At 45.6% G+C, this 18,071-nt stretch overlaps 1 protein-coding gene across 1 annotated transcript in view; it reads right to left on the reverse strand.

Moving 5' to 3' along the window:
- Positions 1 to 18,071, reverse strand: part of LOC137371576 (high-affinity choline transporter 1-like) — a 121,869-nt gene that overhangs the window by 42,827 nt on the left and 60,971 nt on the right. Inside the window, exons 4-5 of the mRNA XM_068034414.1 lie at positions 17,522 to 17,670; positions 17,265 to 17,408 (exon numbers count right to left, since the gene is read on the reverse strand). Coding sequence (XP_067890515.1) covers positions 17,265 to 17,408; positions 17,522 to 17,670 — 293 coding nt within the window. The remainder of the gene's footprint in view (positions 1 to 17,264; positions 17,409 to 17,521; positions 17,671 to 18,071) is intronic.

An 18,071-nucleotide genomic window follows, 5' to 3' on the forward strand; every position in this document is an offset into this window, starting at 1 on the left:
CAGCTCTGGCGATCACTGGCAACTGACTCCCATGACTTGTGGTCAATGTCACAGGACTTCATGTCGCATTTGCAGACATCCTTAAAACAGAGACACGGACGGCTGGTGGGTCTGATACGAGTGACGAGCTCACTGTACAATGTGTCCTTGGGGATCCTGCCATCTGCCATGCGGCTCACATGGCCAAGCCATCTCCAGCGCTGCTGGATCAGTAAGGTGTATATGGTGGGGATGTTGGTCACCTCGAGGGCTTCTGCATTGGAGATACGGTTCTGCCACCTGATGCCAAGGATTCTCCAGAGGCAACGAAGATGGAATGAGTTGAGACGTCGCTCTTGGCTGACATACGTTGTCCAGGCCTCACTGCCATAGGGCAAGGTACTGAGGACACAGGCTTGAAACACTCGGACTTTTGTATTCCATGTCAGTGCGCCATTTTCCCACATCCTCTTGGCCAGTCTGGACATAGCAGCGGACACCTTTCCCATGCACTTGTTGATTTCTGCATCAAGAGACAGGTTACTGGTGATAGTTGAGCCTAGGTAGGTGAACTCTTGAACCACTTCCAGAGCGTGGTCACTAATATTGACGGATGGAGCATTTCTGATGTCCTGTCCCATGATGTTCATTTTCTTGAGACTGATGGTTAGGCCAAATTTGTTGCAGGCAGCCGCAATCCTGTCGATGAGTCTCTGCAGACACTCTTCTGTGTGGGATGTTAATGCAGCATCGTCAGCAAAGAGGAGTTCCCTGATGAGGACTTTCTGTACGTTGGTCTTCGTTCTAAGACGGGCAAGGTTGAACAACCTGCCATCTGATCTTGTATGGAGGAAAATTCCTTCTTCTGAAGACTTGAACGCATGTGAGAGCAGCAGTGAGAAGAAGATCCCAAACAGTGTAGGTGTGAGAACACAGCCCTGTTTCACACCACTCAGGATAGGAAAGGGGTCTGATGAGGCACTGCTATGCTGAATTGTGCCTTTCATATTGTCATGGAATTAGGTAATGTTACTTAGTAGCTCTGGTGGACATCCAATCTTTGCTAGTAGTCTGAAGAGGCCACATTTGCTGATGAGGTCAAAGGCTTTGGTGAGATCTATGAAAGCAACATAGAGGGGCATCTGTTGTTCACGCCATTTCTCCTGTAGCTGGAGAAGGGAGAACAACATATCAATGGTGGATCTCTCTGCTCAAAAACTGCACTGTGCCTCAGGGTAGACACGCTCAGCCAGCTTCTGAAGTCTGTTTAAAACGATTCGAGCGAAGACTTTCCCCATTATGCTGAGCAGCGAGATTCCACAGTTGTTGTTGCAGTCACCGCAGTCACCCTTGTTCTTATAGAGGGTGATGATATTGGCATTGCGCATGTCCTGTGGTACTGCTCCCTCATCCCAGCACAGGCAAAGCAGTTCATGGAGTGCTGAGAGTATAGCAGGCTTGGCACTCTTGATTATTTTGGGGGTAATGCCATCCTTTCCAGGGGCTTTTCCACTGGCTAGAGAATCAATGGCATCACTGAGTTCTGATTTTGTTACAGGGTAGGATAAGGCAGAAAAGGAAAGCTTATGTCCAACACCGAGAACTCAATACTACAGAAAGCCAAGAGGAGAATAGAAAGTGGAGGGGTGAAATCAAAAAGGAAATTAGGAAAGCAAAGAGAGGGCATGAAAGTATATTGGCAAGCAAAATCAAGGTGAACCCAAAGATGTTTCATTAAGAATAGGAGGATAATTAAGGAGAGATTAGGGCCCATAAAAGTTCAAAAGGTAACCTATGTGTAGGGGCGTAAGATGTCGGTATGGTTCTTAATGAATACTTTGCATCTGTCTTCACAAAAGAGGGGGGCGATGCAGATATTGTAGTTAAGGAGGAGGAGTGTGAAGTATTGGATGTGATAAATATAGGGAGAGAAGAAGTATTAATGGGATTAGCATCCTTGAAAGTTGATAAATCACCAGGTAGGCTGTTAAAAGAAGCAAGAGAGGAAATAGCAGAAGGTCTGATCATCATTTTCCAGTCCTCACTGGATACAGGTGTGGTGCCGAGGGATTGGAGAACTGCTAATGTTGTACCTCTGTTTAAAAAGGGAGCTAAGGATAGACTGAATAATTACAGGCCAGTCAGTCTAACCTCAGTGGTGGGCAAATTATTAGAATCCATTCTGAGAGACAGGATAAACTGTCACTTTGAAAGGCACAGGTTAATCAAGGATAGTCAGCATGGATTTGTCAAGGGAAGATCTTGTTTGACCAACTTTATCGAATTTTTGAATAAGTAACAAGGAAGTTAGATGAGGATAGTGCAGTTGATGTGGTCTACATGGATTTTAGCGAGGCTTTTGACAAGGTCCCACATGGCAGACTGGTTAAAAAAATAAAATTCCATGGGATCCAGGGAAATGCAGCAAGGTGGATACAAAATTGGCTCAGTGGCAGGAAACAAAGGGTAATTGTTGATGGGTGTTTTAGCGACTGGAGGGCTGATTCCAGTGGTGTTCCGCAGAGCTGAGTACTGTGTCTCCTTTTTGTGGTATATATGAACAAGCTGGACGTAAATGTAGGGGGCATGATCCAAATGTTTGCAGACAACACAAAGATTGGCCGTGTGGTAGATAGCGAGGAGAATCACCTTAGGCTGCAGGAAGATATTGATGGTCTGGTCAGATGGGCAGAAAAGTGGCAAATGGAATTTAACCTGGAGAAGTGTGAGGTGATGCATTTGGGAAGGTCAAACAAGGCAAAGGAATACACGATTAATGGGAAAATACTGAGAAGTGTAGAGGAAGTGAGGGACCTTGGAGTGAACGTCCACAGATCCCTGAAGGTAGCAAGACAGGTTGATAAGGTGGTTAAGAAGGCATATGGAATCCTTTCCTTTATTAGCCGAGGTATAGAATATAAGAGCAGGGAGATTATGCTGGAACTGTACAACTCATTGGTTCGACCACAACTTGAGTACTGTGTGCAGTTCTGGTCACCTCATTACAGAAAGGATGAAATTGCACTAGACAGGGTACAGATGATGTTGCCAGGACTGGGAAAATGCAGCTATGAGGAAAGATTGAATAGGCTCGGTTGTTCTCCATGGAACAGAGATGGCTGAGGGGAGATCTGATTGAAATATGCAAAATTTTGAGGGGCCTGGATGTGAAGGGGCCATTCACCTTAGCAGAGAGGTCAGTGATGAGGGGGCTTAGTTTTAAAGTGATTGGTAGTTTTTTTAGTTTTGAGATACACCATTGAAACAGGCCCTTCGGCCCACCGTGTCTGTGCCGACCATCAACCACCCATTTATACTAATCCTACACTAATTCCATATTCCTACCACATCCCCACATGTCCCTATATTTCCCTACCACCTACCTATACTAGGGGCAATTGCTAATGGCCAATTAACCTATCAACCTGCAAGTCTTTGGCATGTGGGAGGAAACCAGAGCACCTGGAGGAAATCCACGCAGACACAGGGAGAACTTGCAAACTCCACACAAGCAGTACCCAGAATTGAACCCGGGTCACTGAGTTGTATAGTTCCAGCATAATCTCCCTGCTCTTATATTCTATACCTCGTGCTAACCACTGCGCCACTGTGTCGCCCCTAGAAAAACTAGAGGGGAGATGAGGAAATATGTTTTCACCCAGAGGGTGGTGGGCGTCTGGAACTCTCTGAAAGGGTAGTTGAGGCAGAAACCCTCAACTCATTCAAAAGGAGTCTAGATATGCACCTCAAGTGCTGTAATCTATAGGGCTATGGACCAAATGCTGGAAGGTGGGATTTGAATAGGTGGATCATTTTTCAGCCAGCACAGACACGATGGGCCGAGTGACCTCTTTCTGTGCCTTAAAATTTCTATGATTCTTCTATGATTCTAAATTAGCTACCAACCTTAATTATAAGGGAGAACTTCATATTTGTACAGTTGAAGGATTTGGGGAAACAGAAGGATGTTTTAAATCAGTCATACATCCCAAAGGGCTCGACATGTATGTGGATGGCTCAAGTTTTGCAGAAAAGGGAGAAAGAAAAACAGGATGCAGAATTTATGATCTGGATCAGAATATGAAGATGTTTCTAACACTCCCCTCCACCCTTCGTGCTCAGCAGGCAGAATTATCTGCAATTACTTATGTTGTTACACACCGAAATACTCCCTCCTTATACCATTTGCTGTCACTCAATTACACCTGTAATTCTTAACTGAATATTTGGCCATCTAGGCCAGACGAGAGTTCAAGTTAGCACATGGAAAGCCTTTGATCACAGCCTCAATATTAGCCATAATATTAAAGGCTGTGAAGAAAGGGGAACATAAGTACTCCATCTACAAGGTTAAAGCCCACTCTGAAATTGAGCCCAAGTGGGAAGATAATCAGAAAGCCGACGAACTGGCTTGGAGATGCACATAGAAAGGAGTCATATGGGGCCCTTATGGGTCAGGAATAAGCAATCATGAAGGAAAAGGAGGAAGGCATGGAAATAGAAGGGCCCTATGGATTAGAGATGTAGAAATCAGAGAAGGAATACAAGGTGACAAATGGATAGTTCCAGAAGGGTATCAGGAGGGGTTTATTTAGCTTGCAAATGGAGATTCAAGGCAGGACACCCAGAACCTGAAACAACCTAGAAGAAAATGGAAGTAGGATGGCGGTCACACCTCAGACAGTATGTGGAAGATTTTTATAAAAACTATTTGATATGTACTGCTAACAATCCCAATCCACACAGGAAAAAGGCACCTCTGGGACATACACGGCACTCTGAGGGACTGTGGCAATGTGTCCAGATTGACTTTATTGGACCCTTACCCACTACTAAGAGGGGTAATAAATGCTGCCTGGTTTTAGTAGATATTTTCACTAAATGTGTGGAGCCTTTTCTCTGCAAACCAGCCACTGCATTGTGGACTGCAAAAACATTAGTTAGAAAAGTACTCTCGAGATGGGACTGCTCCAAGTGGTAAAGGCAGACCAAGGGAGTTACTTCACAGGACAAGTGATTCAAGCTGCTCTGAAATTTTTGGGAATTGAAGGAAAATTGCATGTAGACCACAACCTGCAGTCAATGGGAAATGTAGAAAGAATGAAGTGTACACTAAAATTGGCCTTGAGTAAGGAACTGAATGAAAACCCCAGTAAAACATGAAATATTGCCTTTAATTCTCACGATTATACGCAGTACAAAATCTAAGGGAATGGGATGTTCCCCACATGGATTGGCCACGAGGAGACCCATGAAACCCCAACAAATTTGTTGGTCCCTAATTTGACTGATAAACAGATCAGAGATGTAACCAGGGATTAAGTTCTTAAAGGACTTGTGGGAAATGCTGAGAGAGCTACACCTGGCAGCCACCCACAATACAGGAACTGATTGGTCCCAGCCTTGAGTAAGCCACAGGAATGGGAAGTTCGTGGCTAGGTAATGGTACAAAATTATCTGCAGGGGTGGATGCATTCGAACTCTGTACAAGAGACCATCGTTGATGGCGATGGCAGTGGCTGACCCTTGATTTGAGGATGACATCTACTCAAGGTCGTAGTTTCTGCCATGGATCTTCCTGTGACTGAAGGTGACCCGCAGATCTTTGGGTACATAGGGAAGGACATTCAATGAGGTAGTGTGATCCGGAGTGCAGGATTTGCCTCCTTTTCTTTCCTTCTCTGCCGCTGCTCTGCCTTATCATTAAGGAATTTGGAATCAAAGCATGATGCAGCTTGATGGACAAGTTGTTGCCATTTTGAATGACTGGAAGCAAGCTCCTCCCAGCCATCAATGTCAATGCAGCGATACTTCAAGGAGAGCTTCAGAGTGTTTTTGAAGTGTTTTCTTTGTCCTCCCCTGGAACACTGGCCATTTAATGTTGAGAAAACAGGACCTGGCGAGGGAGACTGTTTTCGGCCATTTGGGCACAGTGTCCAGTCCATCAAAGTTAGTTTTTCAGGAGTTTTGCTTGAATGCTTGTGGAGCTGGCTTCAAGGAGGACACTAGCATTTGTTCGACGGTCCTCCCATTGAATTCGAAGGATGCAGTGGAGGCATTGCTGATGGAATTTCTCTATTGCTCTTATGTGTCACTGATATGCAGTACAAGAGTGTGGTGACAACAACTGCTCTGTACAGTAGGACTTTTGTTGACTTGTGGAGGTCTTTGTTGTCAAACACTGGCTGCCATAGTTTGTAGAAGGCTGAGCTGGCGCAGCTGATCTGGTATTGGATCTCCTAGCCAATGGTGGCCTTTTGAAAGAGGTAGCTGCCATGGTCTGGGAAGTGCTCAACATATTCCAAAGTTTCTCCTTCAACATATATGAGAGATGAATATTTCGCTGATCAGGTGTGGATTGATATATGAGCTTTGACTTGGCAACATTCATGGTCAGGCTGAGTCTTTTGTATGCAGAATTGAAGAGATCGAGAGCAGCTTGCAAATCTAATGCAGAGTGGGCAACGACACTGCAGTCATCCGCAAACTGTAAATCATGTATGCCTATGGTGGTCAGTTTAGTTTTGGCATGGAGGTGACTGAGGTTAAAGAATTTTCCATCTAGGCGGTATTTAATACTCACATCAGAGGGCAGCTGATCTTCGATGAGGTGAATAGTCACTGTTGGGTAGATTGTAAATAGTATGAGGGCTATCGCACATTTTTTCTTCTCAAATACATAGGATGAGTGCATGGATTCTTGATGGGAGCAAAAGCCCACCAGCCTTGAAGACCTCAGCTGGAATACCATTGGGGCCGCAGGTTGTGTTGCTTTTCATTCGTTTGATTGCTTGTTGCAGCTCTCCCATCGATGGTGGTTCATCCATGGATTCTACCACAGGATACTGGGAGATAGCCTGGAGAGTATCAGCCGCCACTGTAGATTCACAGTTGAAGAGTTGTTGAAATTGTTCTTTCCAGTGTTGACAAATGGCATTGTCATCCTTAAGAAGAGAGACACCATTCTGTGAGCGAAGGGGATTTTGTCCATTTGACCTTGGTATAGATGGCCCTAGTAGCTTCAAAAATGCTTCACATGTAATGATGGTCAGCACATTATTGGATCGCCGGGACTTTTCTTCCCACCACTTGTCCTTTATCTTCTGGATTTGTCTTTGGTTGTCAGTCTTGAGCTGTTGGAATGCTGCCTTCTTGACTTGTGATCTTGGGTTTTTCTGCCAAGCAATGAAGGCTGCTCGTTTTTGTTCCATGAGGTTACATATTTCAGCATCATTTTCGTCGAACCAGTCCTGCTGACAACAATGTTCGAAACCAATGGTCTGGACACAGGAGTCTAGTACAGCTGTCTTTATTTGTTCCCACTGTTCTTAAATTGAGTTGGATGCATGAAGATTTTCTAGACTAGTTGTGAGCTTCACTTGCAATTCCTCTCTTCAGTTGGGCTGCTTTAGGGCTGAGACATTGATCTTCTTCCTCTTGGACTTCTGGGTCTTGCGATGCACCTTGGTGCTAGGTGGATGTTCATCACCGATAGAGCATGTTGGTGATTTGTTCAGCAGGCATCAGTTCCCTGCTTGTATTGAGTGATACAGACATCACTTAGATCTTTGACTCAAGCAATGACATAATCCAGGAGGTGCCAGTGCTTTGATCTAAGATTCCGCCATGTGGTTTTGTATTTGTCCTTCTGGTGAAAGAGGGTGTTGGTTATAATGAGGCCATGCCGTGTACATTTTGTCAGCAGGACGATACCATTTGCATAGGATTTTCCCACCCTGTTTTTCCCAATGGTTCCTCTCCAGATATCAGAGACATAGCCAACCCTTGCATTAAAGTCCCCCAGAAGGATGATCTTCTCTTCTTTTGACATGGCAGTGAGGACTTCATCAAGGCCAGAATAGAAATTTTCCTCAACATCTTCATCAGAACCAAGGATCAGGGCACAAGTGCTGCTGATGGTGGCATATTGATTACGGCTGAGCTGTAGGTGAAGTGTCATGAGTCTTTCATTTATACAGTTGGGGAGTTCTGGCAGTGCATCCAAGATTCTATTCCGGATGGCAAAACCAACTCCGTGGACAGGAGGGTCGCTGTCAGCCTTTCCTTTCCAGTAGCAGGTGAATCCCCCTGCTTGTTCCTTCAGCTGTTCCTCCACAGAAAGATGGGTCTTACTGAGGGTGGCGATGTCAGTTTGGAGTCTTGATACCTCACATGATACGATTGCAGTTCTACTTTCCGGATGGTCACTCTTGAGATTTTCCATGAGTGTTCTAACATTCCAAGTTGCAAAATTTAAAGTTTTCTTTCTTTGACCATGAAGATGGTGATCCTGCAGTGTGTGGTTCCCCAGCCAGGAGAAAGTGGGACAGGCTATTTTTAGGGCACCTTTTCTAGCCCCCTCCCCATTTGGAGTGAGCAGAGGGTATCCTGAAGAGGACTGCTCAGTCACAGATGCTGGTGCCCAAAGACACCTCTGTCCCAACACAGGGGTCCAATGACCTTCATGTATCTGTCGCCCGTGTGCAGATTCTTGACTAGGGACTCCCAGGTTCACAGTCCTGCCCCCTCACTAATTCTCCGTTGCCACAGGACTGGGCAAATGGACCCTGGTAGAAGCCAGCGCATGACTTTGTTTAAGTGGGGACCTTGGGGGCTCCGTCATTGTCTACACAATCGTGATGGATTGGTGGCTAAATTTCAGTGACATGTCAAACCACAATGAATGGAACCATCTTGCCCTTGCAGCCTTCTTCCACCACAGCCAGTGAGACGCACAGTCTTCCTTTGCCTGTTCTGCTGTTGAGGACTTCTTGGATCGCACTTATTCTGGCACCTCCCTCAACCTTGCCACTATGGGTGGCCCTACCAGGAGCAAGGAGCTCCTGACAGCATTGCTCAAGGGATTATCGGCACACAAGCCTCTCCACTACGGCAAGGTGGTGATCCATGTAGGGCAAGAGACCATATAGTATCGTTGACAAGGCTAGCCCCATGGTGTATGAGGTTCAGCTACCTTAGAAAGTGAAATGGTTCCATATTACCCAGATGAAACTCTTTCTGCTTACAAGCAGGTCAGGAAGACAACAGGCAACGACCATGAGCAAGGTGAGACAGATCCACCCTAACCAATGGGATGTCACAGAAGAGGTGCCTGATGCAGCATCTCATCAGGTACCGTACGATCCAGGTCTGAGAGAGGGAGATCAAATCCCTCCTACATCTGTGGAGACCCCATGGTCTCCAGTCTTGATTCAAGCACAAAGACAGAAAGTAAGAGGAAAGAGACAGGCCCCTCAGTGGTCCTTTGGATGGAGAGAGATTATTTTGTCTCTCCTCTATCGGGGTCAACTAACCTTTCCCAGGAAGGATGGGGAAATTGCTGTAGCTACTGATGGATGGAGTGGTGTTTTGCACCAAAGTAGCCACGAAAATACCACAATCGAGCGTTGTCAGACTGGCAGCTCAGATTATGAAGGTTAGATAAATATTGCTCCTGAGACCCACCTAGAGGTACAGCAAGGGAAAGTACCATTAAAAAAATCATCAAGGGTAATTGTCAAACAAATTGTACAAGAGCTAAAGTGAGTGTAACAACCTATAAAGTAAGGGAAGTAAGAGGGATATGCGTAAAGTGTAAATTGAGGAAGGATCATCAACAACATGCATGGTTTATTTGAGTGGAGACAAATGAGAGTACAAACTATTATCAAACAGGAGACTATTAGGGAAACATAGGCGGGTCCATGCAGTCAGTGAATGATGGGGAAACCATGTTATGTCAGCCACGGTGGTGGCAAGAGCATGAGGGGATATATGCCTGTGTAAACCCAGGACGTGGAAGTCTTTTTGGTTATCAGATATCGAGTTGCAGATGATTATGCTTGCTACTAGAAATACACTCACGATTCTCTACCAATGGTGTAAGAGACTCAGATGGAAGCCACAAGGAAATTTTCATTTATCGTGTAAGAGAATGTGGTGGAGAAACCAAACAGGCAATTGAATTAAAAGGTCTGCTTCAAACCTACTCTCCCTGTAAATGTGATGCAGAAACACCCCCAGGAGAGTTGCCTCAAATGTTCTGCAGGGCCAATACATTGGCTGGTAATAATGCCAACCTGAAAGATCCCATATCACAATTTTCACCACAAAGTTATACCGATAATATTAAATTTGACAGGGTTGGGAAGGCCGTAGTGGTGCAAACTGTGCAATTGCATGGAAGGTTAATGCATAAATTAATAGAGGAATTTTGGGAAAGAATTAGTGGTACACTAGCAGAGGTATATTTGGAAGTTCTGTACCACAATGACCTTCAGAACACCCATGAGTTTATTGCTACTTCTGAATTAAATTACAATGAATCTATCAAGAATATTGGGGAAAGCAGCAGTGATGAGGGGCATGACAGAAGACAATGTAGCCTGATGATTGATGTTGCCACTGCCTTTAACACCGGTACCTCCCTATTTAATGTTGCAGTGCACTTTTAAGTGATTGCAGTTACACCTTCAGTACACCTTGCTAGAGAGAAAATAATGTAACATATCATGTGGCTGAGTTTCACTGGGATTATGCTGCTGATCACAAGACAGATCAGACATGTGCAGATGTTCTTTTGCAATGCTACTACCCTCAATAAAGAAACCCACTATTTAAGTGTGGTGAATGCCTTGATGTCTGAAGTCTTAGTAGGCACAAGGAGAAGAAATGCAATATGGCAGTAACAGTAGGATTAAAACAGTGGTGGTGAAGATTTGAAGAGTTGAAGACTCGAAGATTCTTGAAATCTAAGTTCACCATGTGCAGAGCGGAACCATCAATACTGGAGAAACTGTAAGTGGCTGGTTAGCAATAATGAAATTCAGAGTCAAAACTGTTCAGTTGACAAAGAGTGTGTAGTGTAAAAACTGAAAACCACTATGCAGTGAATTCTGTAAGCTTTAAAAATTGGAACAACACATTGAGGGGTATAGTGCTGGGCAGTGCTCAGCTAGGGAAGATGAGTTATGGGGTCACGAACAGTTGGATTGATCCTGAGCAAAGGGTCACGAAAGTCAATGGCAAAACATAAGTAAAAGTCTGGAAAAGTCTGTGTCAGCATAACAGCCTATGCAAGCATCATGGTGCGTTCCTGCTGCAACCGAGCTTCATGGGCGGAGTCAGGAAAAAACACCCAAAAGCAATAGGATAAGCTGCGGCAAGCTGAGAAACTGCAGCGTCTACAGTGACTGCAGCATTCAGGCCTTGAACAGCAAAATGACAGGAACATTGTTTCAAAACACAGAAAGCAACAAGAAAGCCCTGAAAACCAGAAAAATGACTTCAAAATTTCTGAGCATCAATTGAAAAGTGGCCAGTAGCGCCTCAAATTTGAAATTCTCATTGTTGTGTTCAAACCACTTCATGGCCTCTCCCCTCCTTATCTGTGTAACCTCCTACAGCCTTCCTAGATCTCTATACTCAATTCTGGCTTCTTTTTCACCCTGATTTTATTCACCCCAATATTGTCGTCCATGTCATCAACTGCCTAGGCTCTAAGTGATGGAATTTACTCCCTAAACCCTCTGCCTGTCTACCTCTATCTCCTTCTTTAAGAAGGTCCTTACAATGTATCTCCTAATATCCCCTCATGATGCTTGATAAACTTTGTCCAAGTTCCTGTGAAGTGCCTGGGGAATTTTTTACTACATTATGGTGCAATGTAAATGCAAGTTGTTGTTGCTGTTGGGTAAGTTCTGGGAGTTCCACTCAGCCAGTGAAAGTGTGTGGAATGGAACCTGGCAGCCCATATACAAAATCGAAGACCCTGTCCCAAACCCCAGAAAACAAGCCATTTGGTAAGTTGAAATAGGCTGGTTTGCAAGTGATAGTTCAGAGGCACCTACTTCAATTTGTCCTTGCAAGACAGGATGACCCAAAGCCTGGGAATTCCCCGACAGCTCAATTTGACATTGAGGAGAGGGTAGAAGTTGCACTAGTTTTCCACCCCCACCACCCCCATGCCCCCCACCTACAACATTGTATTTTGGACAAAACATGGAACTGAGCTTAATCTTAGCAGTAGCAAGTTTTATTTCATCTTAGGTCCTTTGACTGGCAATTCACATGACCTATACCTATGGAATTCCACCTATTGCAACTTAGAACTTGGACAAAGAGCTTGTGAAATCCACAACCATTGACAAATTGATGCCATTTCAAGAAACAAAGCATGATGCTTACCAAGTGATAAATATGCGACCAAAGCATCCACATAGATTACTCAGCCACCTAAATCGTTTTATGGTAAATCATAATTCAATTCCCTATTTGGATCTACAAAATTGAAACCTGTAATCCAGGGACTGCAATTAGTATCTGCAATTGGATACCCTAGCTTTGTGTAGGCTAATGAGGAGAAATAGTCTGTGCTGTGAGAAACAATGGCAGCTGAATTGTCACTGGAAACCATTTCCACTGCTGCTGTAGATCTAATGGGTTGGATTTTAACAGCCCGCTGCTGATCTCGGTGGTGAGCTCAAAAAATGGCAGAATGCCCGTGAAGGCCGCATGCCGAAGAGCTGCCTCAATCTCCTGTGCGGCAGCTCAATTAAATAGCCGGGGTGACCTGGCCCCCCCAAATCTCATGGAAGGAGCGGGCTGTCTGTCCCCGGCAATGGCATCAGCTGCCTGTGTGCAGGCACTGGCACCATTTCTAAAGGGCAGCCGGCCCTGCTGGCTCATTTAAATTTTTAAAGAAGTATCCCCCCAAAAAATAGACAATAAATTTCTAAACCCACTTTCCCATCCCAATAACATTTGCATTAATTATTTGCACTCTCCCCCACCCCCCACCCCACATAAAATTTACCTTTTAAATGTGACCTTTCCCCTCCCCAAACTGCAGAAAGTTTAGAGTTCACCCCTTCCCACCATCCCCTACACGCATTACGTTTATTTGACCCCGTCTACCCCCATCACAGAAAATATTAACTCCTAGCCCCTCCCCACCAGGGTCACACTGCCTTTCCCCGGACAGGGAATTGAAAGCGCGGGAGTGACAGTCGCTGCACCAAAGATCGCGACAGGCCCTGAAGATTGAAGTGAAGTCCATTTAAAAGTATTCATTTTATGAATTTAAATATTTAAATTCAGGTCCCGTCACGCAGTGACGGGGGGCTGCCACAGTGCCTCACGACCAGGAGAATCGGGCCGGGCCCTCCCAGCATCGAGGTCTGTGGCAGGCCTCTTAAGCCCTCTCTCCTGCCATGGATCACGAGGTCAGGGGCATGGCATAATCCAGCCCAGGGTCTTTAGAGATGCGAGGGAAAAATGTTTCTTTAGATGGATCCTGGGGATCCTGGTGCCTTGAAGGAAGTGGTGCCACTTCATTTACCTTACACAGATTTTTTTTAAATCTCTTTTGTCAATTTAGAGCAGAGGGGATGGAAGCTAGGGCAGTTGCACGCTCCTCTTGCAGGATGTGGGAGGTAAGGGTCACCACTTGTGTCCCTGCTGACTTCACCTGTGAGAAGGGCACCCAACTCTAGCTCCTCACAGACCGCGTTGGGGAACTGGAGCTGGAGCTGGATGAACTTCGGATCATTCAGGAGGCTGAGGGGGTGATAGAGAGCAGTTATAGGCAAGTAGTGACACCTAAGTTACAGGATAAAGGTAGCTGGGTGACTGTCAGGGGAGGGAAAGGGAATAGGCGCACAGTGCAGGGATCCCCTGTGGCCGTTCCCCTCAATAATAAATATACTGTTTTGGATACGGTTGGGGGGTGATGACCTACCTGGGGAAAGCCACAGCGGCCAGGTCTCTGGCACTGAGCTCTGTGGCTCAGAAGGGAAGGGGGGAGAATAGGGGAGCGATAGTGATAGGAGATTCAATGGTTAGAGGAACAGACAGGAGATTCTGTGGTCGCGAACGAGACTCCCGGATGGTATGTTGCCTCCCGGGTGCCAGGGTCAGGGATGTCTCGGATCGCGTCTACAGGATTCTTAAGGGGGAGGGGGAGCAGCCAGAAGTCATGGTACACTTCGGTACCAATGACATAGCTAGGAAAAGGGATGAGGACCTGAAAAGCGAATATAGGGAGTTAGGTTGGAAGCTAAAAGGCAGGACGAGCAGAGTAGTAATCTCAGGATTGATACTGGTGCCACGTGCTAGTGAGGCTAGAAACAGAGAGCGAATGCAGCGGAACACGTGGCTACAGAGCTGGTGTAGGAGGGAGGGTTTCAGATATGTGGATCATTGGGATACCTTCTGGGGAAGGTGGGACCTGTACAAGAAGGACGGGTTGCATCTGAACTGGAGGGGCACCAATATCCTGGGCGGGAGGTTTGCTAGAGCACTTCGGGAGGGTTTAAATTAGTTTGGCAGGGGGATGGGAACCGGAGCTACGGATCAGTGGATGGGGTAGCTGTTGAACAGGAAGATACAGAGTGCAGAGAGTCTGTGAGGAAGGTTAGACAGTTGACAGGGCAAAGTTGCAGCCAGTATGATGGGTTGAAGTGTGTCTATTTTAACGCAAGAAGTGTCAGGAATAAGGGTGATGAACTTAGAGCATGGATCAGTACTTGGAGCTACGATGTTGTGGCCATTATGGAGACTTGGATATCACAGGGGCAGGAATGGATGTTGGATGTTCCGGGGTTTAGATGTTTCAAAAGGAAAAGGGAGGGAGGTAAAAGAGGTGGGGGAGTGGCATTGCTAATCAGGGATAGTATTACAGCTGCAGAAAGGGAGGTCGTCGAGGAGGGTTTGTCTACTGAGTCATTATGGGTGGAAGTCAGAAACAGGAAAGGAGCAGTCACTTTATGGGAGTTTTCTATAGACCCCCCCATAGCATCAGAGACATGGAGGAACAGATTGGGAGGCAGATTTTGGAAAGGTGCAGAAGTAACAGGGTTGTTGTCATGGGTGACATCAACTTCCCTAATATTGATTGCAACCTCCTTAGTGCAAATAGTTTGGATGGAGCAGATTTTGTCAGGTGTGTCCAGGAAGGTTTCCTGACTCAATATGTAGATAGGCCGACTAGAGGGGAGACTATGTTGGACTTGGTGCTTGGCAACGAACCAGGCCAGGTGGCAGATCTCTCGGTGGGAGAGCATTTCGGTGATAGTGATCACAACTCCCTGACCTTTACTATAGTCATGGAGAGGGATAGGAGCAGATGGGATGGGAAAATATTTAATTGGGGGAGGGGGAATTACAATGCTATTAGGCAGGAACTGGGGAGCATAAACTGGGAACAGATGTTCTCAGGGAAATGCATGACAGAAATGTGGAGGTTGTATCGGGAGCACTTGCTGCGACTGCTGGATAGGTTTGTCTCGATGAGGCAAGGAAGGGATTGTAGGGTGAAGCAACCTTGGATGACAAGAGATGTGGAACAGCTAGTCAAGAGGAAGCTTACTTAAGGTTGAGGAAGCAAGGATCAGACAGGGCTCTAGAGGGTTACAAGGTAGCCAGGAAGGAACTGAAGAATGGACTTAGGAGAGCTAGAAGGGGAAATGAAAAAGTCTTGGCGGGTAGGATTAAGGAAAATCCCAAGGCGTTCTACACTTAAGTGAGGAACAAGAGGATGGCCAGAGTGAAGGTAGGGCCGATCAAGGATAGTGGAGGGAACTTGTGCCTGGAGTTGGAGGAGGTAGGGGAGGTCCTAAATGAATACTTTGCTTCAGTATTCACTAGTGAGAGCGACCATGTCGTTTGTGAGGACAGCGTGAAACAGGCTGATATGCTCGAACAGGTTGATGTTAAGGAAATTTTGAAAGACATGAGGACAGATAAGTCCCCGGGGCCAGACGGGATATACCCAAGGTTATTACGGGAAGCGAGGGAAGAGATTGCCGCGCCTTTGGCGATGATCTTTGCGTCCTTACTGTCCACTGGAGTAATACCAGATGACTGGAGGGTGGCAAATGTTATTCCCTTGTTCAAGACCAGTCAGTCTTACGTCGGTGGTGGGCAAATTATTGGAGAGAATTCTGAGAGACAGGATTTATGATTATTTGGAAAAGCATAGTTTGATTAGAGATAGTCAGCATGGCTTTGTGAGGGGCAGGTCATGCCTCACAAGCCTTATTGAATTCTTTGAGGATGTGACAAAACACATTGATGAAGGAAGAGCAGTGGATGTGGTGTATATGGATTTTAGCAAGGCATTTGATAAGGTTCCTCATGGTAGGCTCATTCAGAAAGTAAGGAGGCATGGGATTCAGGGAAATTTGGCTGTCTGGATACAAAATTGGCTGGCCCATAGAAGTCAGAGGGTGGTAGTAGATGGAAAGTATTCAGCCTGGAGCTCGGTGACCAGTGGTGTTCCGCAGGGATCTGTTCTGGGACCTCTACTCTTTGTGATTTTTATGAATGACTTGGATGAGGAAGTGGAAGGCTGGGTTAGTAAGTTTGCCGATGACACAAAGGTTGCTGGAGTTGTGGATAGTGTGGAGGGCTGTTGTAGGTGGCAACGGGACATTGACAGGATGCAGAGCTGGGCTGAGAAGTGGCAGATGGAGTTCAACATGGAAAAGTGTGAAGTGATTCATTTTGGAAGGTCGAATTTGAATGCAGAATACAGGCTTAAAGCCAGGATTCTTGGCAGTGTGGAGGAACAGAGGGATCTTGGGGTCCACGTCCATAGATCCCTCAAAGTTGCCACCCAAGTTGATAGGGTTGTTAAGAAGGCGTATGGTGTGTTGGCTTTCATTAACAGGGGGATTGAGTTTAAGAGCCGCGAGGTTATGCTGCAGCTCTATAAAGCCCTGGTTAGACCACACTTGGAATATTGTGTTCAATTCTGGTCGCCTCATTATAGGAAGGATGTGGAAGCTTTAGAGAGGGTGCAGAGGAGATTTACCAGGATGCTGCCTGGACTAGAGGGCATGTCTTACGAAGAAAGATTGAGGGAGCTAGGGCTTTTCTCATTGGAGCGAAGAAGGATGAGAGGTGACTTGATAGAGGTGTACAAGATGATGAGAGACATAGATAGAGTGGATAGCCAGAGACTTTTTCCCAGGGTGGAAAGGGCTATCACCAGGGGGCATAATTTTAAGGTGATTGGAGGAAGGTTTAGGGGAGATGTCAGAGGTAGGTTCTTTACACAGAGATTGGTGGGTGCATGGAATGCACTGCCAGCGGTGGTAGTAGAAGCAGATACATTAGGGACATTTAAGCGACTCTTGGATAGGTACATGGATGATAGTAGAATGAAGGGTATGTAGGTAGTTTGATCTTAGAGTAGGTTAAAGGGTCGGCACAACATCGTGGGCCGAAGGGCCTGTACTGTGCTGTACTGTTCTATGTTCTATGTTCTAATACTGCATACATACCATCAAAAACCAATTATCAACCCAAATCCAAACAGTTCCAGGACCTATGGTTCCGAGCCATGGTTCACGGTAAACATATTGGCTAGCGGTGATGCCGATATTTGTAACGGCAGGATGAGTAGCAGCAAAAGGCAGGCTGACGAACTGCATGAGGAATCAAAGCAAAAAGTCTTAATCCACCATTAAATGCGTTCTGTTTTTGCAGATGTTTGAAATTTAACTCTATTAACAATTTAAAACAAGTTTTATAAACTCACCAATCCTATAAAGATGAAGAACAGTTGGGCCATGTCCGTGTAGGCAACTGAGTACAAACCGCCGAGCAATGTATAACTAACTGATATCGCAGTAGAAATAGTAACGGCCAACTGAAAGTTGATATCGAAAATCACACTCAGTGATGAACCTAAAGGAGAAAACATTTATTAGTTATGAATTTATATGTAACAGGTGAGAACTAGAGTATCTGTAAAGGAATTAGTTTTCATGCAAGCTAAAACATCGAGAAACAGAGGTTTCCAGACAGCAGAAGTTTGTTAATGAAGGAACAGATAAAGGACATGTCTAGAAACTCAAAACTGGACTTTGGGCCATCATCAGCAGCAGAATTGTACACCACCACAATCTAACCGCATGGCCCTGCACATCCCTCACTCTTCCATCACCATTAAGCTGGAAGACTTGGTTCAATCGTGAGTATAGAAGGGTGTGCAGGAATAGCATCCTTACTTTACTAGTTAATATTGGATGTGTTCTATAATGGCTGGGTGATTCACCCTACCAGTTTACTGTGAAGGTGAAAATCAC

Source organism: Heterodontus francisci, chromosome 6 (genome assembly GCF_036365525.1).
Source record: "Heterodontus francisci isolate sHetFra1 chromosome 6, sHetFra1.hap1, whole genome shotgun sequence".
NCBI lineage: Eukaryota > Metazoa > Chordata > Chondrichthyes > Heterodontiformes > Heterodontidae > Heterodontus > Heterodontus francisci.